General features: G+C 39.0%; 2 protein-coding genes across 3 annotated transcripts; one reads left to right on the forward strand and one right to left on the reverse strand.

The window, feature by feature from the left end:
- Positions 1-115: 115 nt before the first annotated feature.
- On the reverse strand, positions 116-13,736 carry arfgap2 (ADP-ribosylation factor GTPase activating protein 2). 2 transcript variants are annotated; one of them, XM_071489734.1, is made up of 17 exons: positions 13,583-13,736; positions 11,710-11,828; positions 11,011-11,083; positions 10,787-10,918; positions 9,708-9,788; positions 8,970-9,075; positions 7,955-8,011; positions 6,208-6,252; positions 5,435-5,487; positions 5,060-5,196; positions 4,785-4,916; positions 4,375-4,503; positions 4,132-4,284; positions 3,899-4,025; positions 3,663-3,750; positions 2,887-3,011; positions 116-1,803 (listed from the first exon to the last, which is right to left on the reverse strand). In XM_071489734.1, exons 1-17 carry the CDS (start codon positions 13,673-13,675, stop codon positions 1,783-1,785), a joined length of 1,671 nt encoding a protein of 556 aa, XP_071345835.1. In that variant the 5' UTR covers positions 13,676-13,736; the 3' UTR covers positions 116-1,782. The 2 variants fall into 2 exon arrangements, with proteins under 2 accessions (XP_071345835.1, XP_071345836.1); XM_071489735.1 differs by lacking the exon at positions 6,208-6,252 and having other exon boundaries at positions 13,583-13,735.
- Positions 13,737-15,242: 1,506 nt separating this feature from the next.
- LOC139628248 (zona pellucida sperm-binding protein 2-like) lies at positions 15,243-25,194 on the forward strand. Its single transcript, XM_071489748.1, has 13 exons — positions 15,243-15,460; positions 16,252-16,454; positions 17,370-17,507; positions 18,350-18,467; positions 18,831-19,017; positions 20,166-20,307; positions 20,464-20,619; positions 20,949-21,004; positions 21,348-21,523; positions 21,720-22,120; positions 22,559-22,655; positions 23,363-23,579; positions 23,690-25,194. Exons 1-13 carry the CDS (start codon positions 15,323-15,325, stop codon positions 23,896-23,898), a joined length of 2,238 nt encoding a protein of 745 aa, XP_071345849.1. The 5' UTR covers positions 15,243-15,322; the 3' UTR covers positions 23,899-25,194.
- The last annotated feature ends 1,925 nt before the right edge of the window (positions 25,195-27,119 follow it).

A 27,119-nucleotide genomic window follows, 5' to 3' on the forward strand; every position in this document is an offset into this window, starting at 1 on the left:
GTAAAAATATATATGTAAAAAAAAAAAAAAAAAAAGGGGGACTATTAAAGTTAACATAATGAAAACAGGTTTAAGTCTGTGTTGTTGTGCTGGAGTCAGTGACGTGAACACATCAGAGGTTTTCCATCTTTATTAACATACTGAATAGTTTCTTTTTGTAGCTTACAAATAAATAGTCGAATGTTTCATCCTTTCAGTCCACATGGTTGTTACTTTTTGGAGAGTTTATCACAGGTGGGATGTTCACAGGCATGGCCACACTAGGAAAAATATGACGCTCTGATCTGTCAAAGAAAATTACAAACCGGTATCCAGACCTCATCTGCTCAGACAATCCTTTCAAAAACATGTTGAATGTCAAGTCTGCCGGGAACATAAAGTGACGGTACTGTGGGTTTGACATGAGCTGCACCACACACAGGAAGCTCAGACAGGGTGTGACCACGCTCTATAAGTCTGATTCTATGACAGAGGTACATACTAGATACATGTTGTTGGATTCACTTGCATGCTACCTGGCAGGTGTTAGAGAAATACTGAAAGGCTTCCTTACACTAAAGACACATCATTTTGTCTGAGGATCGTCGTCAGTTAGAGGCACAACCCTTATGATGTGTTCTACAACTTGAATGTCAGAATATTTTTCATTGGCCAAAATGTGTGAAAAGATAAACATGTAAACTGAAGACATCCACCTTCCAAAATAAAAGTTCAACTGCTGAGCGGGAATAAGTGAGAGCTGAGGTACCCTGAGGCAGACTTCAGATTCAACTGGCAGAAACTTGACAGAAAATGGAGATGCATAGTCAAAACAGTGTCACTGTTTCATGAGCTGGGACTCAGCATGTTCTATCTGTTGTCTGTATCAAAACCCACTTATCTATTTTTAATTTTGATGCCCCCTTAATCCCTAATTTGAAATTTCAATTCCTGTGCACAACTTTGCTGGGACATGAGTCAAACTAGAGGTGTCGCACCCTGAGCCGCCCACGTGCTCCCTGGGTTTAACAGTTCTCAAAAGACAGATAACAAATAAAACCACAGCAGCAAGGACATCAAATATCGGATGCTCCAGTGTTTCAGAGTATGTGCTCCCACCCAGACAGACGTGCATAATTCCAAGCTCACAAATTCTCTGAAATTGTCAAGACAGTTGGCTGTTGATGCTTTGAGTGGATAAAAAAACAAGCTGTGGACCAACTCTACTGTGAGTGAGCAGCAGTGAATCAAACACTGAATGCAAACATCGTGGATTCTTGTTCAAATTAACGCTAAAAGTTGGAAATATATACTGCACCTTTTTTAATATCAGAAAAAAACAAAATAAAAGACATAAGAGAGAATAAGAGAATTTGATAATATGGATCAAAAACAACACTTTGATTTATGCAGGAGGAATAAAATATAATAGAATTAACTCTTGACGTTGTTTTTGAAAATCTAAGACCAAAAAATTCTTGACAGTAAATTACAACATAACTCTTGGTTTAGAAAAGACAACACCCTTCGATGGTTTCCTTATGAAAATAAAACTCAAGAGTCTGCTAATGAGAATGAGAGAAGAAAATACTGTCTCACTCCGGTAAAATTGTCTCTAAAAGAAGGACAGGCGAGAAGGACGCATTCTTTTCACCCCATGCAATCCTCTCTGCTTCCCGTCTCTCTCTCTCTCGTCCCGTCTCTTCCGCCCAAATGCACATGTCAGTCAGGAGGCTGGTTGGCTCTACGCAGACGTTAGTTAGTTTGTGTTTCCACCGGCTGCTGCTCACCGCTCAGGGCCGATCAGTAGGAGCCGTAACGATCCTGAGAAAACATCACAAATACAGAGGAGTGAGCATTCACCCACACTGGGCATGTGCGAGCCAGTGTAAACAGGAAGCAGATCGTTCACTCTGCAGTTGATAAATTACAGAAAATCCTCTGAACGAGGAACAGCAAAGAACAGCAAAAGTTGTAGCATTAAAATGCAGAATTTAGCTGCACAGCAGAGACAACAAGGTCAGTTACACTTGTTTCTCATGATCCATGTTGCTTTCACCACTGGTAGTGGAGTCTGATAAGATTAAATCAGGATGTTTACGTTATCGTTTACAAAGGTCTGTAGCTGCCCATCCAGACCACAACATAACCACAGAGTTTTCAAACTGCAAACAGAGTCAGCTGCATTTCAAAAACTCTCGTTTTAAGAGCCTAAAAACTCCAGAGTGGTGTGGATGAACTAAAACATAGCAGAGTGGACGTGGCCTCAGTGAGGCAACAGCTGTGTATCCTGTAGTTGAAACACTGATATTAAGTTAATAATTAACATTTGATATTAGGCCCTGTGGATCTTATGTGATGTGTAATTGTTCTTTTTGTACAGTTATGTTTACAGACTCTCTCCACCTCCCGACACTCGTACTGGAGTCTAGTTCATTCAAAGTTAAAAATGAATTTGACCGACAGTATTTTTTTTTCAAATTATCAACAGATATTATGATATCGTTGTCGTGAATTTTTTTGGCCAAACAATCGTGTAGCAAAAATCTGATACTGTGACAGACCTAATTTTATCAGCCTCTCACGTCTGTTCTTTTATTTGTATTGTGGTATTGTTTCCATCTATCATCAGTATTAGAGCAGAAGTCATCTTGTGGTTTCCCTACGAACATTTACACACAATTTTAGTCCTGATAAGATGTTTTCAGTTATGAGTAGATGCCTCCTTCTCAAACTGAAGCTACAGTCAGTGAACATGTCCCATTAGGTAAATATAGTTTCTCTGTACTCGTCCCTCTCTCACATCCCTACTGAGAAGAGCTACGATGTGAGGAGGAGGGACAGCTGAGGGAAGCCAGGAGCCACAGAAGCCAAACAGAAAACACGTTGACCCGGCTGATATCTAACCTGGATCGTGTTCATGACACCGTTGGCGAGGACAGCCATCTTGCCTGCTACAGTCTTCACTCCCTGTTTGAACTGTGCGATGTCGGGGCCGGAGGGGAGCACGCTGTCGAAGCCCGATGCCCTCCCTGAGAGGAGCAGAGGAATTAGCACAAAAATCCTGACACATATTTAAATGAACGCAACACATGACGTCTCTCCACAGTTTGTCAGTCTGAGTCCTCAGAGCTCCACTGTTTCAAAAAACGATTGTTCACTGTTACACTGAGTGATGTGTTCCTTCATCACCATGAACACACACACACACACACACACACACACACACACACACACACACACACACACACACACACACACACACACACACACACACACACACACACACACACACACACACACACACACACAGTAGTTTACTCTGACTCAGTCCCACAAACAGTTCTGCTGCCACTTCAACAGCTTCACCAGGTTCATGACTGGACATGAGCAGTACAGTTCCATTTAAAAAAAGAAAACTTCAGTGCTTTAGAGAATGACTGAGACTTTACAACTTAAACTATATATTAGTGAGGTGTTTTCAAGATTTACATCTTCAGTAGGAACCAACGGGCCACATACAGGGAGTAACAGAGTGTGTGTTTTAGATTTTTAGAAGTCGTTTTTGGCCACGTAGAAGAAAACAGTAACACCAGTCTTATCCTTTAAGATGAGCTTGCTGCAGCTTTTAATCCTGCTGAGGTTTTATTTTAATTTCTTCATCCCACACAAACAGGTCTTACCTTTATGGTCACTTTCATCCCCAAACAGGTCAGCTGAACTGATGGAGGTGCTTCCAGACATGCTCTCCAGTCTTGTCTTTGCATCGTACTGAAAGAAGAGGAAACAGAGGTTAAAAGCAGGCTGATAACAGCTGATCATTGCTTTTAATACACAGTTGTCAAGATTCTGAATTTGATCTTGATGTGGTACTACTTTAGTTCATGTTTTAAACAGAGCTGAAGAAGAGGTCTCCCACCTCTGCGCTGCTCTCCCGTCCGAAGAACATGTCAGAGGAGATCGCCTTTGCATTGGCAAACTTCTGCCTGGCCTCGCTGGACTCTGACACTGGAGCTGACACCTCGGCTTTCCTCCTGCTGGGAAGTCTGCATTCAACACGAAACCACACATCAGAACTGCACCAATTACAGTACACACAACTGTTTTTTCATTTTGGAATAAAGACAAAACGCTGAGAGTCTGTGCAGATACCTCTCTCCAATTGGCTGAATACTAGAGATGGTGACCTCCTCTTTGGGATCCTCTTTATCAAGAGCCCAGGAGGTGGTGAAGGAGGCACTTCCTCCATCAGTGTCCCACCGGGATCCAAAACTGTCTCCCACTGTAAATGGGTTGTCCTTGTACCTGAAAGATTGAGCACAGTGGATTTAGTTCCATTTAAACTGACAGACAGGTATAGATGAGTGGGTGTTTTCTGAGGAGAGTCGTCTGTACTTCGGGGGTCCAGAGGTGAAGCCCAGCTCATCAAACATGTCCAGTTTGGAGCGAGAGGAGGACTTTGCTGCCACAGGAGTCTCCTGCTCGATCACCTGCATCTCTGACATCACTGAGTGAGACACAGCACTGAAACAGGAAACAGGAAAAAGGGAACACACACACACACACACACAGACACACAGACACACAGAGACACACACACACACACACACACACACACACACACACACACACATTTAGAGACCTAACAAATAGCTTTTGTGATGTGCTGTTCTTCTAGAAAACTATGGCTGTTCCTCATAATAAGACTTCAGTCATTAGTCCTCTATACAAGTGTTTTGAACAGACAACTCGTCCCCACACTGAACTCAGGATGATAACAACCCATGTTTGTGCTGTGCTGTTACCTCCTGTTTCCGAAGCCCATGCCCAGCCTCTCGGCCTGCTCTCTCTTCTTGCCTTCCAGAGTCTGAAGCTTCTTTTCCTCCATCTTCCTGTCGATCTCCAGCTCTTTGTAGGCCAAACGCATCGAGGCCACACTGCAAACACCAATCACGTGTGAGTAAAGGTGAAGAGGTTTTGAATATTACTCTTCTTGTACCTGCAGTTTATTCTTGATTTGAAAAGCTCAGAATGAAATGCTTTACATAAGCTCAGTTAAGAGATATTAAACTGTCCTCACATGGATTCCTCGGCTTGTTTCTTCACCTCAGCTGCCTGCTCCTCTCTGAGCTTCTCAGCCACCTGCGCCTGTTTCTCCACCTCAGAGAAACTCTTACTGCTCACCTTCTGGGCACCGAGACCTTTCTTTGCACCGAGCTGCATCGATGAGAGAACATGTGGCACACAGATTAGTTCCAGGTCAGAGTTACATATCAAATGTTTTTTCCCCTTATTGATCCTGGACTGTGATGATTGAGCTTCACTGTGCAGAATGATGCATGTGCACAGTCTGTGTTCACCTGTGTTCTCTTGTTTCATATGAACCAAGTTCCCATCATGCACTGCATCACAGCTCGCAAAACACAAGGTGAGAATATGACCCTATGTGACTCACCCCTTTTTTGGCTGCCATAGGCTTCTTCTTTCCAATAATGGAGGGTTTCACATCTGTAACACAAGTGGAAAGAGATTTTTATTTATCTTCATTTAACCTGAAATCAAAGCAGGAAGAAAAACAAGCCAATATTGATAAAAGCTCCCACTGCAGAGAAACAGCATTGAGTGGGGTGTCACTGTTAATTCCCAAACTGCGACTCATGACAGAAACACAAAGCATGACGCTCTGTTAGGGATGTGTAAGCCAGTGCACAAGCACAACATGTCAAAGCCATCTTTTGACCTTAGTTTCCCAAAAACGGCCAGTGACTCAACCACAGCTAGATGAAAACATTCCTGCTCTCGTTAGTCTGTCGGCTGTTTGTCTGTAATAAAATGAACAAGAGAAGGATAGGACCTAAAATCACAGAGGCATGAGGAGACGACTATTGTGACAAATACTGTCATTAGAAACGCTCACAGCTAAATTCTCATCCACGCACTGATTACCTGCAGGTATGTGAGACAACGTGACAGTGACTTCTCATTCTGCACAATGCACCGACCTATGGCTGAGAGAACCGAGCTACACCTCATGAGAGAGAAACTCTGCTTACAGGAAAAATTCACACAACTATCACAAGCCCTGCAGAGTGAGCCGTTCCCATTGCGTGATAAGCAGAGAAGGGAGAAATGGAGGTGGCCTTTGAGATGTCAATCAAGCAACACAACCATGCTTCCGAGGCATAAACCAAGCCAGCGCAAACAGCAGCTGTGCCCACACCAAATCACCTGTGGGTGTCCATCCTTCCTGTGATGACAAACGCATGTTCTCCTCTACAGGACAAAACAAACCATAATCCAAACCATAGAAGAAGAAGTTTTCACATATTCATAATTTATCAACAAGGTTTGAGCTCAGACAGCTGATGCTGATGACATATTGAAGATGATGAGTCAATTAACCAGTTAGTCAAGCCACAGAAAAATAATTAGCAACAGTTTCATAATAGATTCATAATTTTAAGCCGTTTTTATTACACACCTCACTTCTCCATTGTCACCGTTAAATTAATGTGAGTTCAGTATGTGGGTTTTGGACTGTTGGTCATAAGAATCAAGCAACCTGGTCATATTTCAAGACATTGCTTTTGTGAAATATTAATATTACAATATTTTTAAATATACTTCTGAGATTTACACATTATTCATTTACTACTAATTTCATTTGTCTCAAAGCTGCCTCTCTCTGTCTGTTCTGAAGCCTCTCTGCTGTGTTCGATGTTTCTATTTATACATTTTTTCATTGTGTTGCATCTTTTTTGTATTATTAAAGTTATATTTTTATCACTAACTGAGAAAATATTCAGTTGAATAATCAGTGATGCAAATAATCATTAGTTGAAGTCCAACTTGATTCAGCATCTTAAAAGTGAAAAGTAAGATTTGTGTTCATGGGTATAAAACACAAATGCAGACATGAGTGATAAAAACGAATTGACATTTCATGGTTTTTGTTGTTGATCATGTCTAATAGCTGCTACTTTGTCATAATTACAACCCTGCACCTGCACAGCCATCACAGATGCATGTGGGAAATGTCTCTGCAGTGCAATAATTACTACTCGGAGGACAGAAAGTAGGGCTGGGTGATCTGACGATCTTATATCGTGGAGGATCTTACTTTGGCATAGGATCTACCGTTCAGATGAATCGTACAGATCGCGTCATCAAAAGCTGCCATATTTAGATATTTAATATTAAAAGTTTGATTTCTACTAACCAGCCCTTGGTCAACTGTTAAACAGCTAGCCCGCTAACTACAGCTGGAGACAGTGGTCCGTTATATATTGGTGTAGCTGTACATGTATCACTTCTACACCTGAGCAGGACAAGAACCACCATCACCAGCTGCAGCCCAAGACGGTAGAGTTACAGTCTGCAGGCAGGGGGACAGGAAGCAGGACGACCCGGAGCCTGGGGTCAGCAGCGTCTGAACTTTCTTATTTAAATACTTACATACAGCAGTTCATAAATTGTAAATAAAGTCCAAACGAATACTCAACATGAACTCAGCAAAAACTGTGATTGGTAGTGACACAATTTGTAGAAGAAGATAGCATCATGGGTGAAGAGTGGTGAGTAGACATACATCTGAAGGAAGAGTGACAGCGATGGAAAGATACGAATCACAACTTCCAGTCTAGACTTTCACAATAAAATCAGAGCGGAAACAGGATGCAGATCATGATTAAGATTGTGGACTGTGATTCTACTAAAAAAGATTGTCATATATCTACAGATATATGACACACCTAGTAGAAAGTAAGATTATTTGTACAGATAAACAGAGAGAGAGAAAGATCCAGAGATAGAAAGAGAGAGAGAGATATGAAGCTGCAGTGTCAGACTGAGGTAAGTTTGTACCACTGAATGAGAACAAGTGTCAGACATGGGAGGGGGAATTGAAGTTGACAGCGCTGACTTCCGGAGAGAGCAGGACAGTGTTCGTGCTGTTACTCATGGTCAACAGACTCACCAATGGAGGCTTTGGGTGATGTGCCCAGACCATCGATGCTGGGTCCTTCCTCTGGCTCTAAAAAAAAAAAAAAAACATTGAAAACATTACACATCAAACATTTGAAGTAACAAAACAAAAGATTCCCAATTTATACTCCACAGTTTGCTGCTCTGTCAGGTTTAAGTGTCGTCTCCAGCCTCTGTCAGTCAAAGCCTTGACTGGTGAAACCAATTCAGTTCACTGACATTTTTAAGTGGCACTCCAGTGATTTAGTACAGCTACGTGCCCACAGTGAGACCTGCCACAGTCACAGCTGCTGGTTATTGTGAATTTAAGCATTGCACCCCTGCTGAGCTCAACAGAGTCAAAAAGCCCCCAGCTACACTACAGGGGAAAGATAAGAACACTTCATGAAAATATCCTCTGACACAGTACAAGCAGCAGCCAGGACACAGTCAACTGTGATCATCTTGATTCCAGCAGAAACAGAACTACTACTATTTACTGCTACTCCACTACACAAAGGAACTGTAACAAAATAAGGGAAGAGCTGATCATCAAAGCTTCTGAATTATCTGCAACGAGACTTTAAAAACTAAACAGGACATAAAAAAGAAGGATGTGTGGAAAATAATTGCAGCTAATGTTTTTGTGTCTACCTGTATCCCTACGTGTGAACACACAATAACACTGTCTCACAAGAGACAGATAAATATAAATAGTCAAAATCAAAGTAGCTGATTCTGAATCCAACATTTCCAATGTTGCAACCAACAGCATCCTTTCATCAGTCCCTCCCCCCTGTGAACACTCACGTCTTTCACACTCCACACCCCCTGCAACACAGGCTTTCTGTTCAAAATGTCTAGACCATCCGCCGAGGCCAACATAACCCTGATGACATCACTATGACATCATCAGGGTTATTTTTTCAGACTTTGGGAAGCATTTCAAAGGCTGAGCAGTTCATGACAGGAGTAACTTTTACATTGACTGAAACACATAAGGTAACAGAAGGCTTTGTTGTACTCACGGGTGTCATCCTGGCCTTTGGGTGCTGTGTCCGTCAGCTGTGGGGTGACAGTGGCTCCATTCTGCTCTGGCTCCGAGGCCAGCGCCATGCTCCAGTCGTTAGCAGGCTAGAAAGATAAAAAACGGATTTAAGGTGTTTGCACTTTAAATTGAGTTAAGAGAATTTCATAAACCATATCGTTTTTTATTTATATATATATACACACACACACACACACACACACACACACACACACACACACATATATATATATATTTTTTTTCTCCCCAAAACTATTTTCAGGCTGCATTATTAGACACTTCTTTAATAAATGTTCATTGTATTTATGTTGTTGTTAACTGTTACCTGTTAATTGTCAACTGTTCTTCACTCTCAGTGAACTTGTAACTTCCTGTTATCTTTGTCATTAGTATCATATTTTTGTAAATTGTCTAGCTCAGTCATATCGTCTTCACAGCTGTTTGATTATCAAATTAAAGAGATCACAATGTTTGTTTGTTATGTTTTTACTTTACAAAATAAATTGAAATTTCTTTTAAGTAATGTCTGTAAAGTCTCAGCCTGAATAAAACACACTATCCAATAGTTTCTTGTAGAAATAATGAAAAAAAGGAAAAAAGAAAAGAAAATGTTCCTGTACTATGACGTATTCTCAGACATTTTGCAAACATTTTTTTTTAAATCACAAATATATTTACTGAAGATGGCAGCAGGCTGTGATTTTGCAAAAAGACAAACCTGCGTATGTTCGGCAAAAAAGTCTTCCTCTTTCTTCTCGGGAACTGTGGGAGCTCCTCCTCCAGAAGAATCGATCCATAGCTGCAATGACGAGAGGAAGAGTGTTTGCTTCACTTAGACACACTCAGACAATTCCAGTGACTAATGTTCACAAAGGAGGTTTTAAATTTTGCCTTTTACTTTTTTTGGATTATTGCCAATGATGTGAGCATCATACACTGTGATTAGCACGCACCCTGTGGACTCTGAACTAGATCTGCTACTGTGGCTCAGACACTGATAATCACGATTATCCAGTTTGTCAATGATCCACAGGACACCAGACTGAGTCTCACATCAGTGGAATGTAAAATTAAAAAACAAAATGATTCAACTACTTAATAAGACTGTGTGTAGCTGTTAGCTAACAGGCGACAGGAGCTTGACCAGAGATCAGATCAGTGAAGCTCATTGAGAAACAGTCATATAACAGATGTAAATATCTCACTTGATTTGAAACATCTTAAATCAGAAAAGTTGCCATGTAGTTATTACAAACATCTGACACAGACACCATATATAATTATTGTTTATGATTACTTCAGCCTGTTAGATCGAGGCTGCTTAGTATGCACACGGATTGTACTGAATGTTCCAGGGTTAAATAAGAGTTCAATAAGAATGAGTTTGTTTTCGCTAAACTAACTTGTTATGTCATCAGTGAGGATTAATAAAGGCTGTTGAACTGGGCTGTACTGCGAGCTAAAAGCAGGCTAAGTTAAAATCATTTATGACTGAAAAATTATGTATTACAGCTGAAGGGCAGATTCATGATGGCAAGTAGGCTTGGGCAATATCCTAAATTGATATTTCAATATAGTGAAGCTCAAAAATTGCAATGTACAATATTATCGCCTGGCTGCAAGCCAACAAACAAAATAAGTAATCAGCACTGTAGCTTTACCAACAAAGCCAGGGATACAGCCTGGCAGTCTACTGCTGACTGCATCAATGCAGAAATATGGCCAAAGTGTCAGAGGTGATTTAGGCTACAAGATATGATTAATTCCCAAGATGGTTTCCACTTCATTTATACTCACATCTGTGCCATACTTGGACAATGCAGCATTTGCTTGCTGCCGAATCTTCTCCCTGTACATCTGGGCTGCACGACTGTTATACTTGGCATTGGTGTCATTTGTAGAGCAGCCATGCTGGCGGAAGAATGCCGTCTTCAGATAGGAAGAGAAAATAAGTTTTATAAATAGAGGTAATCACACTTCCTGGAACATGGCTCATTCACATGGAAGATCCTAAATCTTACCGCATTGGCGTTGCCTCCAACCTGCATACATCTAAGCTGAAACCAGTTCCAGTTGGAGTCTAACTCAGTGGATCTGAGGGAAAAGGGGAAGAATATGGAAAGTAAACTCTCCAGTTTGACAGGTACACATACACACAATTATGGCCCTACAGGTCATGTAGGACCAGTTTATGCCCTGTCAGAACTAGTGTTGTTTGACCACCAGGTGTTTATGGTTGATCTGCACGTCCACACTGGAAGGTGAAGTGAAAAACTGAGGGGGGAGATATCATTTAAATATGGGGATAACTGCCCACATTTTTAGACAATCTCTCCAGAAAGACAATCAGCGTTGCACTTGTTGGTCCAATAAAAAGTGCTAATAATAGTTGCGTAACAGAAAAAGAAGCTGAGAGAGAAGCACAAACCCTGGTTCCTTTCTCACTTCCACACAGCCGGCCATCAAGCATGTGTCAATGTTGGATCACTGATTTCGCAAAGTTACAGAAAGACCCTTTTAATCTGATGCCGGAAAAGTGTGGGGGGAGGGGATTTCTGTGTTCAAAAGACATTTGCCTGAACAGTGACGTTAGCCCAGACATATTCACCGTCTCTGGCAATTTAAGTGACGCATGCTTTTCTCAATTGTTCATAAAAACTGTCAGAGAAGTATGCACCACTATTATAGCTGTTGACAGCTATGTTCATTGTTGAACCTACCTGATGAAGCTGAGATGCACTCCCAGGGAGCGATGGATGCCAGAGCAGTCGATGCACAAGAACACACCATAGGGAATACTCGCCCAGCTGGGGTTCTTTGCAGCGCAGTCAAAACATACCTGCAAAGAACAAAACATTTGAAAACTATAAGGGCAGTCAGACCTCCACAAAGCCCACCATCAAACAACATACATCAGTCTTCAGAGAAAAAAAAATCTAAATAATAGTTAGTTATCCGGATCTGCCTCAAAATTGAATGTGTTCTTCCCTGACCCAGCCCCCATCCCACCAAGTGCAACAGAAACAAGTGAAAACATAACCTACCTTGCAGACATAACTATTGTTACTGGAACAATTTTAATGAGATCTATAAGCAACACAATTACCACGCTACAACTATAACATCTCTAGTGAGCTTTTTTTCCCCACTGTATGACAATGATGTAGCGTACCAGTGGTGGCACAATACAGTATGTTGATGATGTAGCGCTAGCATCTGTATGTACCTAATACCAACCCACTTTCAAAAGGAACCAGCAAGAATGTCTCCATTTCAATTTTATTGCTATTAGGGCTGAAACTAACAGTTACTTTCAATCAATCAATTCTTTGGGCAATTATTTTCTCAATCACAAAAATATTAAGTTAATTATCTAAGAGGACTGTAAAGACTTGAAAACCAGAAGGAAAATCTCATTTTAAAGGCTAAAAACAGCTGCGTGAAGAAGGTAATGTGGATTTTATGAACTGTTTGCTTTTAAAAAAAATTACTTTTAACAATTATTACATTATCATTATCATTAACTTATTTATTAAGATATTATAGTGATTATTTTCCTGTAGTCAGTTACCACTATAATAATATGAAAGTGTAGCCAAACAATCAGAAGAAGAGAACAGTGAAAATAATAAGCACTGTGTACAAATCCCTCACTGGCCATGGAAAACACCACATCAATAAGAACCAGGGGAGCTGCAATTACAAATCATGCAATGGGACAAAGACTAAAGGGCAAACAACTTCACAAAGATAAATAGACACGTCAGGGACAAGTGCAGCTTCTCTAATGTAAGGATCACTGTAAACTGAATAACATGGGGTTTTGGGCTGTTAGTCAGGCAAAAAAAAAAAAAACATTTTACGTCGTCACTTTGGACTCATTTCCTTTTTTTTGACAGTTTATAGATTAAACTATTAAGAGATTGATCAGGAGAAAATCAACTAGGAGATTAACAGATAATGAAAAATAACAATTAGCTGTAGCCCTAGTGTTGACAGATGTCAGACCCTTTACATCATTCTCGGTTTTCCTTTGAGGCCCCAGATGAAGACTTAACGGTGAACACAGAAGCTGCCGGTCAAACAGCAGAGCCCGGTGTGACACTGACATCTTTCACATACGCCTTCGTTTAAGCCACTTTAGTACATATTATAAATGATTGTACAACTAATGCTAAGGCTCAGACAGACAAGAAATAACCCTGCCAAACATTATCTGTTAATGTTACCGACAGAAGCTTCAAAACTACAAATGTGTACGTCAACGTTACATGTCTCGTTTTTTGGCTAACGCATAACCAGTTAACCAGTTCTCCCGTCGTTTCTAAAGACTAGCGAAGCTTAACCGACTGGTTAGCCACCTCGGCGAACACGAATCGTATACGTGGCCTTTATGTTTGACTGCTTTACCGGCAGGCTAGCAGCCGTTAGCTCCCGTTAGCTGTCCGACCGTGTAGCTTGGCCTAGCTAGGAAACACTTAGCCAGCCAGCGAACCTCTTTTTACCGGACAGACGGAGCTAACCGACGAACTGCCGGTAAAGCACGCGTTTAAAGAATGATACACGGACATCGGCGACGTCTTATCCGGTTACCTTGTTTGTGGGAACAGATCTTAATCTTTTGAAAATGGTGAGGATCTCAGTCTTATTTGGTTCCGTAGCCATCTTGTCACTGACAATTTCCATATGCCGACGTCACTACGGGTCCTCGTAGGCCCAAAATCTGACGGAAGCGAAAATCGTTAATGACCGTTGTTTTTGAGCAAAAGAACTCTGAAGTCTCTCTTTAAGCTGAAATGGTTGATTCACAACCTACAAATATTTACCATGTTTCCAAATCTGTTCTTCCGTTTTTATTCCCTGCACATCCAATTAAGCGCTGCGGTTTATACCAACTGGCTGAACCAGATCATGGCTCAACCAATTAGCATTAAGCCCTTAATTAGATAAAATAGTTTGGTCTAGTCAAAAGGCTAATAACTAAACAGTCATTATGAATGACTTTATAAACTGTGGTCTAAATTTTCTAAACGCTATTCCAAGCAACATATTTAAAATCTATTTACGTTGTGCTAAAGGCTCAACGTCCTGGAATCTAGGAAGACACATGCAAATAGGTAAAACACCAGCAAATTAAGAAAACATCTTCACAACCAAAAATAAAAAATACATCCAAATACAACTTGTTTCTCTAATTGTTTTTTTTTTTTAAATCTGTTTGCATGAGTTGTTTTTTAAATTGCAGTGTTTTGACCTCTCACCATATTGATTGGATTGAATTTTTTTTATTTAGTCCACCACCTCTACACATCATCCCTGTCTATGTTTTATCCAACCATGGTGGCATACATTTTTTCCCTATTAAGTAATTATAATATTAGCAAAATCAAGAACAATTTCTCATCTCTTACACATCATATATAGAATAATAAGCACATTGAATATGGACATGAGCAGTAATCTGTTTTTCTTGTCTTTCTTTATTTTGATACCATCCTGTTTATGAGACTTGTTTGGAATAGCTTTTGTGTTGTTATATGAGCAGCCACGTTTATGAACATTTTGGTAAAAAGTTTATTTTATTTGGCTGTATATTTCCAGTCTTTTCATTCTATAGGCTAAATTTAATATTCATAAATGCAAACTTACACCTTCAGAGCAAAATTTCGAGACAAGCAGTACATTGTCTTGATTTGTTTCTCTACAACTCCATGTATTTTGTTTTATATATTCATATGAAATGTTCCTCCCTCACCTTGTGTGTATTTATTATATTATGAGAATTTTTTTACATTTATTTCAATAAAGGGGGGAAGTATCTAAAAGAGTAATTGCTGGTTTATTATTTGAAAGGAAAAACAATAAACTCGAATTTAAAAATCAGTTGCTTCTTTTTTTTCATTAAAAGCTCATGTTATCTTATCTTATGTATCCCTGCCTCTACTTTGGTATTGTTCTGTGTTAAGGTGCTGCTGTTGTGCTTTGTAATTCACCCACTGAAATGGTTTTTAGATCGGTTAAGTCTTTTGTCTGGGTTTTGTCGTGAAGAAGAGATCAACCAAGTTAAGTTTTGTTTTATCAATTCTGTAATTTCCTCGAAAGGCTTCGTGATTGAACAAATGTAACTCAAACCAGTGGATGGAAGTTCATATCAAACAAATGCCTTAATGCCCTCCAACACAAAATATGTTCTCATGACTGCGGTCTCAAAGATAACAAAACAAAACATATTGTTCATTCCAGGTCTGGTTATTCCTGTCTAGTGAAATTCAAGGGAGCTGCCTCTCCCATCTGGGACACTGAAAGTGACTGAACAAGCTTTTGCACGAACAGATGAAGTTAGACGCCATGGAGGCAGGTGCACTTCTCCTGCTGCTGTCTGCATTACTGGGGACTGCTTCGGCTCTCAGCTTTTATGGAGACAGCATTAGTTTCATGCCTCCGAAGAAGGAGGCCGATGGGACATTTAGGGTACAGTAATTTTATCATTATCTTCTTTAAATTTTAATATTTGACATAATTTCATAAAAAATAGCTGCCAGTAAAAAATTTTTGATAAACCTACCGGTTTGGATTAAACATTTCAAATTCTTATTTCTTGATAAACTTATGCTGCTTGTAAAAAAAAAAAAAAAAAATTGCCTGAGTAAACTGAGTCTGTGATTTGTAAAAGGAGAAACAGTGCAAGATTCCTGATTTAAGAAACCATGCAGCCACGGAGCAAGTGCTGAAACACCTGCATGACTGTCATCTACAAAATATTTATTTATTTTTACAAACAGCACAGATAATTTTGTTAAAAAATGAACAGATTGATTGGACTGGCTTAAAGGTCCCATATTTCCCACTTCCCCTGTGTTTTATTTGAAGTGTTGACATATTTGTAGTTTTAAGAATCAAAAACCATCTCAGTGTTTTTACATCTCCTCTCTCGGGCTTCTCTCTGGAGCTCTAGTAACAACGACCAATCAGAAGAGAAGGTCTTAGCTGAGAGCTTTGTTGTGACATCACAAAGTCACAGAAGTCCTGACGGCTGGTTTTAAGGCTCAGTTTCTGAATACAGGCTGTGTGCATTTCTCTGTGGACTGAGGCTTTGATACTTTCACAGTATTAATATAGAACCTAGACCTGCTTTATAATCACAAACACATGGACATCTACCTTTAGACGATATGGGACCTTTAACAAACCCTCTTTTCTTAGGAAACTTGAAGTTGTTCTTTCTACACGGTATCGATGCTGTTCTCTCCCAAACCCTGTAGGTGACCTTCTATCACAGACAGAATGGCAGGAGCAGCTGTGAAGACCAGTCGTCCTTCACGTGTGAGAGCGGGGTCTGCACGAGCTTTAATGAGTCAAGTGTCCTGCAAACGGATCAGGATGACACAGATCAAGGCCGGTGGTGCCAGTCTGAAGGACGCACAACAGCAACCGTTTCAACTAATAAAACCTCCTTTTCTCTCAGGTAAGACCAGCTCACAGGAACCAACTTTTTCTGGCATCAGGTCTTTAGACATTTGTTGTGTTTTCAACTGTGGGTGCAGCCTGAGTGTAGCTGTGGTGGCGCTCATAGGCTGAAGACAAAATTACATCAGAAAATTAAAATGAGTTAAAAAGGTAAAATGAGGGTTCAGTCTTTTCTGAAATAAAGTCACATACATAATGTGCTTAATATATAGCACCAAAGCAAGTAAAACACTGTATGTGTAATTTAGTAATAATAATAATCATAATCAAGCCCTACAAAAGACTGAACATACAACAGATCAATAAAATAACAGCAATAATGTAGAAAAAAGAAAAAGAGGCCTATTTGTTATAACTGAGCAGATTTTGTTTTAAAAATGCAAAGCACAGAAAAGGAGGCGGGCAACATTTACAATGTAGTTTTATCATGAAGCTGAGCTGAGCACAGAGTGAAGAATGAAAAGAAAGAGAAAACACACAAGGGGAAAACGGAGGAGAACATGGGGGGAATCCTAACACCTACTGTTTATATAAAAATGGAAAAATTAATCTAAAACAGACAAGACACAAAGCAGAGACCATTTTAAAACAGGGAGTGAGACAAAATTTCAAGGACACTTGCTTTTTTTGGTGATTTGTTTAATACTGCACATATGATAATGTGAAGAAATAATATGGAGAATATTTGTATTCAATATAGAAATTTAGCATTAGGCAGAGATTACCATCATTTTTAAATTGTAACCAGAAAGTGATTTTCCCTCTCAGATTTGGCTCAGATGAAGGATTTGAAGCGCCTGCAGAAGTGAAAGCATCCCTCCATCTCTGTGGGCTCCCAGCTGGCAGGGGGATGTGGGTGTAAAGGCATGAATGTATTTATGAGTGATAACACCTTCCACCTCCCTCTGCTCAGGGGCTCAGGCTGCTGCTGGGTGTCTAATGTCAACGGGAAAACAAACTGGACGACTCATGCAGAGTTGGACCTGGGAACTCGATCTGACTCACACGCCCTCAACAGCTGCCCAGTGACAACAACCGTGTCCTCTCTGAGGTACGAGCCTTTTCGTTTCTAACAGGGTAAATCTAAAAAACTGGATAACATTTGCAGGTAAAGTAGGTCGCAGACAACATCAGTCAGAAATATTTTGTATCTGTCAGTGCAAATGGAATGACATGGATGTTTGGTAACAATAGGTGCCAAAAGAAATGTGGCCTGCTGGGAAGGAGGTTGATCCAGTTTTTCTAGTTTTTTTATTTTCTTTTTCCCTTTGTTATATAATTCAGACAGGGTTTTTTTTCTCATTGATGAAAATGTGCCTTGAATATGATCAATTTACTGTAACTGTAAATTGCAGGTCATATGTGATAATAGACATTGGATGTTGTTTTGTTGGTTTCTGTTAATCCCTTTGTTGACAAAGAAAAAAAAAAAAAAGACAAACTAAATCTACAGAAGCCTATTGCTGCCACACCAGAATAAATGAAAAAAAAGTTGATTGTTTTTCACATTATAACAAGATATTTTCATGTTATTACAATATACAAACTCCAGCTGGGAGAACAGCTCGTTTTGATGAAAACTAGACTGTAGCTCATCTAACGTTAAGTTATCATGTTACAATGTGAAAGGTTTAATGTTATAACAATATGAATATTATATTGGTATTATTATATTGTTATAACAAAAAAGTTTCTTGTTATAATGTGATAATAATGTAATAATGTGAAAATATATTGTTATAACTTGAAAAACAAAAAAAACAAACAAACAAACAAACCAAAAAAAACACCTAATGCATAAACATGAAAACTGATTGTTAAATTATATTTATCTGAACAAATGTTTGAATCTATATTTAATGAGATATTACACTGTGCTGGGTTTTCTCACAGGGTGCCTCAGAACTGTTTTTCAAGGATTCGTCTTCTGGCACATGATCCAGACGGAGATAAAGTGAGATGCCGCTTCAGTTCAGGAGCTCCAGTTCCCTCAAACTTCACTCTGGACAATGTAAATACACATGATGACAGACTGACAGGGGCTGTAATGATCAAACATAACAGTCATATTGTTTTATGATAATTCATGTTTCAGTTGAGTTGAAAATATGAATCTTTTGTCGTGCATGTTCACATAAAATTAGTTGTCTTGGGTACATATTTACAGCACATATTGACCTTTTATTAAAAAAATGAAAAAAATTCTGATGGGCTATTAGTTACAATAATACAGTATCTTTTGTCACTGACAGCAATGGCAAGTCAAGAGGTTTGTTATACTTTCATATCAATGATGTTGAGTAAAAGTTCTCAGTGATTGTTTTCTATAAAGATTAATTTTAATCATCTTCATTTACTCTTCGTGTCTTTCCAGACTTCATGCACACTGACGAGTACGGGTCAAGTCGACACTGGTGTACAGGTGTTTGAGGTGATGCTGGAGGACTTCTCCACCACAAACATCACTTTGACCTACGCTGATGGAACCTCAGTGTTACGAGAGGCGTCCAACACAAGCTTACCACCTCTCTGCAAACTAAAGCTCCAGTTCTCAGTGGAGAGTAAGTGACACAAACATGCAATCCATACAGTTTATGGACAATGTGTTTAATGTCTGACTTAAGAAAACTTGATTTGACCTGAAGACCATACAATAGAAGTTAAAGGGGATTTCTAGAAATATTATTTTGCTCCTCTTAATATTGTCATAAATAGACTTTACAACATTAAACCTAATGTACAGTATCACAACAAATAATATTACAAGAATAAAGTTGTAATAGTATTAGATAAACGATAATACAGTTGTAATTTAAGAGAAAATGTATGTTGTTATTTTGTCACATTTTAATAAGACTGAAAATTGTATTTCATATTTTGGTGATACTGTGAAGTAACAACCTTTTTCTCAAAATACTTTGACTTCATTTCCATGATGCAAAACATTTTTTCAGAATCAGAATCAGAATCGTTTTACTGCCAAGTAGTAGACTAAATATGAATCAAAATCTGATCATAAAATAAAATGAAATATGTACAATAAAGATGTGAAAAATATAAATACGTACAATACAAATATGTGTAAATGACTGGAGAATGTGTTTTGTATATAAAATCACAAGCTATCATTGTTAGATAAATGTAGTGAAGTAATAAGTAAATTATTTTCCTGTGAAATTTAGAGGAGTAAAAGTAAAAAGTATAGTATTAAATTGAAGTACTCCAGTAAAATACAAATAAATTAAAATTGTACTCAAGTACAGTATTGAGTTAATTTAATTTCAAGCATTGTAATTAATTTCTTTTTGGTTAATTGCTAACAACTTAATTTTCAATTATTGTAAATAAGTTATTACTAGTTTCTTAAATCACATTTTGTCTTCCATACAATTTTCAAGGGAGAGGAACAAACGTGCTACAACACGGCTTCCTGTGTTTAGGCACAAGCAAGACAACTGAAAAGAATAGCACCTGAATCTTTCTGAATGTGGTCTTAACCTGTAGTGCTACAGCTAAACTAACTCAATGTATATAAAGACAAAGGAATAATAATAAGAGGCATGACAGCCTGAAGACTTTTTTTTCTAGGGACATGTGATGATGATGAAAAAAAAATATATATATTTTTTTTGTTGTTGTTTGTTTTGTTTTTTTTTTGTTTTTGTTTTTTTTTGTTTTTTCCCCGTCCTGATACCATCTCATGTTTCAGTCCTTCCTCCAATACCGAGCTGTGAAGCTGGTCATGTGCAGCCCATGTTCTTGTCTAAGACTCCTTCACATGGTGATATTCTTCACGCCACCGTGGGTCAGACGTTCCAGCTTTTCGCCCAAGCACAGGCTCACCATGCCAGGTATTTACTTCTTGCATTTATTAACTATGCCACTCACGTAGCCCTCAAATCCCCTGTAAAAACCCATCATCTCTGCCTGAAAAAGGAAGATGATAAGACCTTGCATGTCAGGATCATTATTCATGTCTCTTCCTCTCTGCCTCCATTTTCCTGAAGCATACATGACTTCCAGGTCAGCGGCCCTCAGAACATGAGCAAAGAGTTCAGAGACAAGACATCAGGAACAGCTGAAGTCACTGTGAGCTGGACGCCGCAGCAGAGCGATCTGTACAGATTCGTCCCAGTCTGCTTCACCGCAGAGACAAACGAAACGTGAGTGTGTTATCTACATGTACTGAAAAAGACCATGTTGTAAATTTCCTGCTTAATTTTATTTTTATCGTTTCTTGCAGGTTTGGTTTAATGAGCCTCCACCAAACAAAACAAACTCAAAATCCATAATTCAATCAGATTTCTGTCAAATCTGTTTGATCTAACAGAAAAAATCTCGCCTGTTAAATTTAGATAATGAAAAGAACATGTTCAGTAAAACATTAAAATTATTTACTAGATTGCTGCATCAGTAACATAAAAAGAATTACTGTTGTTTTTTTATCTTGTGTTTTTGCACTGAAATATATTTTCTTACTTTTGTCATTCAGCCAGTCAGAGATGAGGTGTGTTGTTGTCATGGTGACCCAAGCATCTATCACTCAAGGTCTGTTTATCATCAGTTATCTGTGCAATAAAAAACCACAGACAGAAGTTATTTTCTTGGAATTCAAACTTTATGTTAAAACTACTGAATAAATGTACTGAGTCTCATTTAGCAATAACAACAATCTCAGATCTGATTTTAGCCAAATTTGTTTTACTTTCTGCTGCAAGTTCAACATCATTTGTATGGTGAACTCTCACAGTGCTAACTTAACACAATACAATGTGCATAACATATAGTTTGAATGAATGTGTGTGTTAATGTTTATATTCTGAAGATGTATTAATATTCTGAAACTATACTGTGTTACTAATAAGGAGTTAACATGGACTGTGATTTAAAGGCAAAGCCACTGTTGAATGCTCCCCCAATGCGATGAAGGTGGCCCTGGAAAAAGCCTCCATGCCGGACATCGATGAAAACTTCCTGAAGCTGAGCGACCCGTCCTGCTCTCTCACCTCCAACAACACTCACATCATGGGCAGCATGTCGTTCAGCACCTGTGGCACAAAAGTCGAGGTACGGAAAAAAACATTTACATTGTTACGAAAAATCCAAATAATCAGACCTCATTGGTTGTAGTAAGAATTCAAGTGTAGCTGTAAAACACATTGAAAAGCAGATAATGAATTCAGCTTGTGTGAATTTTAAATTCCTGTGTATTTCCCTCTCAGTTATTCGTGGCTTTTCTCCCACTTTTTTGTTGTAAATAAAGGATAAAGGCGACTTTATCGTTTTCAAGAATGAGATCAACTCCTTCGAGTTGCCCAATGAGGTTATAACCCGGAGGAGGACAGTCAAGCTTGGTTTCTCCTGCCAGTTTCCCAAAACCATCAGCATCTCCAGTTACTACAATCTCCACAAGTCTGACTACATCTTCACGGAGTCCAGTTTTGGCAGCTTCGGCTATGCTTTTGAGATATTCCTTGATGGCAACTTTACAAATAAGGTGGACGCCCGCGCCTATCCAGTGGAGGTGAAGCTGCTACAGAAGATCTACATGGGTATTGAAGCTCAATCGGAGCTACCCAACGTGAAATTGTTTGTTGAATCATGCAAAGCCACTCCTGACGACAACCCTGAAAACACCCTCTCCTATGACATCATCAAGAACGGGTGAGTGCTGATGCTTTTTTGGGATCACGAACAAAAATGTTTTTGCCTTTTTATTTGAAGATGTTTGGTCCTGAGCCTCTCTTCTGATTGGCTGACTGTTCTGAGTTATCAAATGAAAATATAGCAGATTTCAGGTAAACACTCAGATAAACCAGATCCTGCAAGGTTGGCTGGTGGGTCCAGGTGGGTTGTGACTGCTTTGTTGTGACATCACAAAGTTCCAGAAGTCCTGACGGCTGGTTTTAAGGCTCAGTGTCTGAATACAGGCTGTGTGCATTTCTCTGTGGACTGAGGCTTTGATACTTTCACAGTATTAATATAGAACCTAGACCTGCTTTATGATCACAAACACATGGACATCTACCTTTAGACTACATAGGACCTTTGAGTTAATTATCGAGGAAGATAATAACAAACTTTCATGAACATGTCTTACAGGTGTCTTGAAGATGAGACAGTTAAAGTCTACCCATCTAATCGAACTTCATTCAACTTCGAGGTTCAAGCCTTCAAATTCACCGGAAACTATGACCAGGTAAATCTGACAAACAGAAAGCAGTGTTCATGCTCCACTCTGCTTCGTGAAGATTTGCATTCAGGTCATTCCATCCAGTGTTTGGTTCAAACTGAAACTGAGGAGTGCTCTTTGTGCTTGTTCACTCCTGTGGCTCCTCACAGATGCTGTCTCCAACCACAGTTTAATGGTGTCACATTCAGTTAGAACTGCAAACAGACAACAGAGTCATCTTCCCCATATCTTAAAATTTGTATCACAATTTATATTATATCACAAACTGCACCCACATTACATGTTGTGTTCACATAATGATCAATTGTTTTGATTAATACGAGTTGCAAATATGTTGCTATTGAAATATGTTTGTTTTCTGATATTTTCTGATGTTGCAGAACAATAACCAATAACGCCTGTAGTGACTCCAACTTTATCAAACTGTTTCATGGTTCTGTTCAGACTCTCACACTATCCTGGTTTAGGTTAGAGAAAGATCCTGCACTTTAGTTGTGTACAAATGTGAAAGGTTTGTGTTACATGTGTGCAGTCATACTGCAGTGCTCTTACAGATCAATCTATTGAGTCCAAACAATTCAGTCAATCCACTAAGGAAATTGAAATTTGCGAAAATTTGCACAAAAAATGGACAACATGAACTACATGTTTCCTCCCGTGCAAGCATCACTTGTTTACTTCTGAACTAAAAATTCTCACCTTCCGCCGTACAGGTGTACATCACCTGCTCCGTCATCCTGTGCGAGGCTGACAGTCCCTTTTCCAGATGTGCCCAGGGCTGTCTGAAGAATCCATCCCGCAGACGCAGGCGAGGGCTGAGCAGGGAGACTGTCAGCCACTACATTACCCAGGGTCCTTTGCAATTTGTCCAGCCAGCTGCTCCCAATAAAGCCAATGATGATAATGTTGAGAGTGACAACTGGCATGCAGGTTGATATATGATGATTTATCTATCTATCTATCTATCTATCTATCTATCTATCTATCTATCTATCTATATAGATATATATATCTAAAAAAACTGCTGTGTTGTCTTTCAGTGAGTCCTCCGCCAGTTTCTCCAGACACCAGATCAAATGGAGGAGGTTGGGAAATCAAGCAGATCCTAAACACCAACATCAGCACCATGGTCTTTGCCAGCGCCTTCTTAGTATCAGTGGTGTTGATGGCTGTGATTGTTAGTTACTTCAGAAAGAAGAGAAGAGAAGAAGACCGCAATGCTCTAATAGATTCAGACTGGGAGAACTAAACCCAGCTCATCTCAGTTCTACACACCATTTTGTTGTTTATTATTAAAAGATTGGTTCACATTTTACAAATCTGTCTGAAAACAATACTCACAGTCATCCCCCACTCCTCCTGTTCAGATATGCCATTAGAAGATCTCTTCCCATCATGCTTTGAACCACAGTCCATGGTCTGTGGAAAAATAACGCTGAGTGTTTGTAGGCTAACCCAGATGTTAGCATCACCCTGGTTCCCTCGACAAAAAGCCTGTGGGATTTTTATATTATCTTATGGGTTATTCTCTGTGACAATTGAAACAATAATCTTCACTAATTAACACCACTTCTATGATTTGTTAGCAATTGTCCTTTTTTAAGTGTAAAACCTGAAAGAAGTGACTTGGATATTTAATGACATATTTTGTGTTGTAGAATAAAAAGTGAAAATGTCTTGAGCTTGTGTTAACCACAGACCTAAGTTCAGTCATCTAACCAAAAACCCATTTAAAAAACCCACAGACTTTGGGGCGAGACAACTGAAAGTGCTAACATGCTAACTAATTAGATAAAATAAAGTGAGTATCTTACAAAGTTGTCGTCCTTGAAGTACAGTCTTGACTGTGTTTTTCATCCTGCAGAGATTCACTTGACGTGTTTAGCCCAGACTGATGAAGCTTCAAATTAGCTTCAAATAAACACTGAAAGGCATTTTTGCACCAACGAGGACTGTAGATCTGTGACCCCATGTAATGAAGGGATCTTTTAATGGTCAGTATGAACAGGAGGAATCATTACAGCAAGCAAAACCTGCTTCATTGTTGATATTAATTGTGAACTTATCCTTTAAAGACAGGCTCTCTTGAGACTCATTATAATCTTCATGATGGGACTTCCTTGGTTAGTGGGAGGGTGGTCTAACATGTTAAAGGCATTCCTGGATCATCACTGTCTCTTTATACTGTTCACTGTCAAAGGCACAAGCCATAAACATTATATCTTAGAAAACAATCTTATTATGGAGTACATAGTTAGTACATTGCACCATACACAAAGAAATCAATGAGAATGATTTTGGTTTCTATTTGTGCTGGTTCAAATACCTTAACTTCACTGTCAGAGAAAACTAAATTCCACCCTGTCTCGTCTTGCAGGATTTTTTCAGTTACAGTGGCTTTATTGTGTCACCTTTGTGCAAGCACATACCAGCAATTATCCTCAGGTGTTTTAGGCTTACTAAGTAAGGTGGACAGAAATACTTGAGGAATTTGGCTTTTTGTGTTTGGCTTTGTTAAGGGCGCATTAAAGTGAATTTGATCGTTGTTTTGTTTGTTGTTTGTTGTCAGTCTATTAATTGAAAGATATGTCAAACTATTTTGGTGTGACAGCTCCTCACATCCTAGATTAGAGTAGAAGTGACAGCCTTTATTTCTCACTGTAGAGCTATGCAAGGAAATTTACTGCATCTCTTCAGTGGCACAAATGATCCATAAAAATATAAGACGAGACAGAAAAACACACACAGTAAAGAGTATAAATAGCAAACAAATCAATAATAAAAACAGGAGTGAATAATAAATATTCTGTATTGCACCATTTGTTGAGTTTAGCTGGATAATTGCACTTAAACAAATTATTATGATTATTTTAACAGAGTTAGTTCTTGGTGGCACTGGGGCAAAGACTCTGAAGTCTGAGTGAACCTGTAGTGCCCTCCAGAGGGCAGCAGAGCGAAGAGCTCAGCATAGGCATCGAAATCTGTATATGTCCTCAAGTGAAGGTAGCTGTCTGCCAGTGATTTTCTGTGTTTGATGGTGTCTACATCTGGATCACAGACTGTGCCTTTGAAACATAAAATACATGTACTCATTATAATAAGAGGTTACAGTTTTAGTTTGAAAATATGTTATGCAGTTGTGGACAGATGAATGTGCAAAGGTAAAAGGTTTAAAGTCTTAATTACATAATAAACACAATGCTTTGTGTGTGTGTCTGTGGTTTGTTTTGTCTGCGTCTTGATTCTTGTTGAATTGTTATTTGAGGCGGATTGAGGTCAGACAGCGAGAAGGGAAATCCCAGCTGAGGTTGTGACGATGATCAGGCACTGATGACAGAGTCAGTCTGAACTGAACAGACCCTGGGGAAGAAACTGCCAACACCAGGTGACAGCTGAGTCTCAGTTTGATATTAAAATGTTATATTTATGATAAAAAATTAAAGATTAAAGATTAAAAATGAAGTGCTACCATCTGGTCATTTACAAAACACTTAATGTATTTACTCATTAGCCTAAGAGCAGAAACATATAGTGATTCTTTATTCCTGGAGTTCTCAGTTCAACATGTACACAATCTGCTCATAAAGGCCACTGTCATTTCTGCCCTCACAATCCACTTTTCGCACCACTTTTTAAATTTCTTTGCATCTAATATTCCCCAGTTTTGTTGTGTAGCATTTGAGTCAAACACAGACTGTCATTTGCTTTTTGTTTTGTGATTGGTTACCAAGTTCTTGTGAGTGTGGTGGCCCCCTCATATGAAGAGGCTGCTGGGTGAGGGTTAGGGCGTTAGGTTAATGTCTACAGGCCACAGCTTTCTCACAAAAACTGCACAATGTGCAGTTGTACAACTGTATGGCATATCACCTGAAGGTGGCACTACAGTAAAGTGACACACCAAGGCCTTCTTTGTAATTAAAATTGCCTTTTTAATCTGATTATATCCTTTTTTCCCCGATAGTTCATAAAAATGTGCAACACAGGCAACTAAAAAAAAACAAAAAACAAAAAAAAAACATGTACTGTTTTTTCTGGTACACAACGGCATGTTCGTGTCAAAATACAAAGTAAACTAATTTCATCACATGTGCATGAAAATAATTAATCAAATGTCTGTTTGAGGTGAGGCAACCTATGACTTATCATTTGGAAATAACTGCATGAAACTCATATTTGTGGGTTTGTGGGCTGGTGTAAGGGCCATATTGGAATTGGGCCACAAGGTTTAAATACCTCCCTTATCATGAAAATCTCCAGATCAGAAAATTTGCACATCAGAATCAGATAACATTGAGATTCAATATCCTCAGTGTCATCAGAGTCATCTGCATAACAATGGTAGGAGATATTAGATAGACAGAGGCTGATCTATCTGGAGCTAGGAGACAAACCACTGAACCACTGCTAATATGAACCCTGCAGCATACAGGAGGCATTTTAGCTGCCTATCTATCTAGATACAGGGATGTG

This window comes from Trachinotus anak, unplaced genomic scaffold (assembly GCF_046630095.1).
Source record: "Trachinotus anak isolate AG129_WGS33_773 ecotype Australia unplaced genomic scaffold, CSIRO_AGI_Tana_v1 ptg000011l, whole genome shotgun sequence".
NCBI lineage: Eukaryota > Metazoa > Chordata > Actinopteri > Carangiformes > Carangidae > Trachinotus > Trachinotus anak.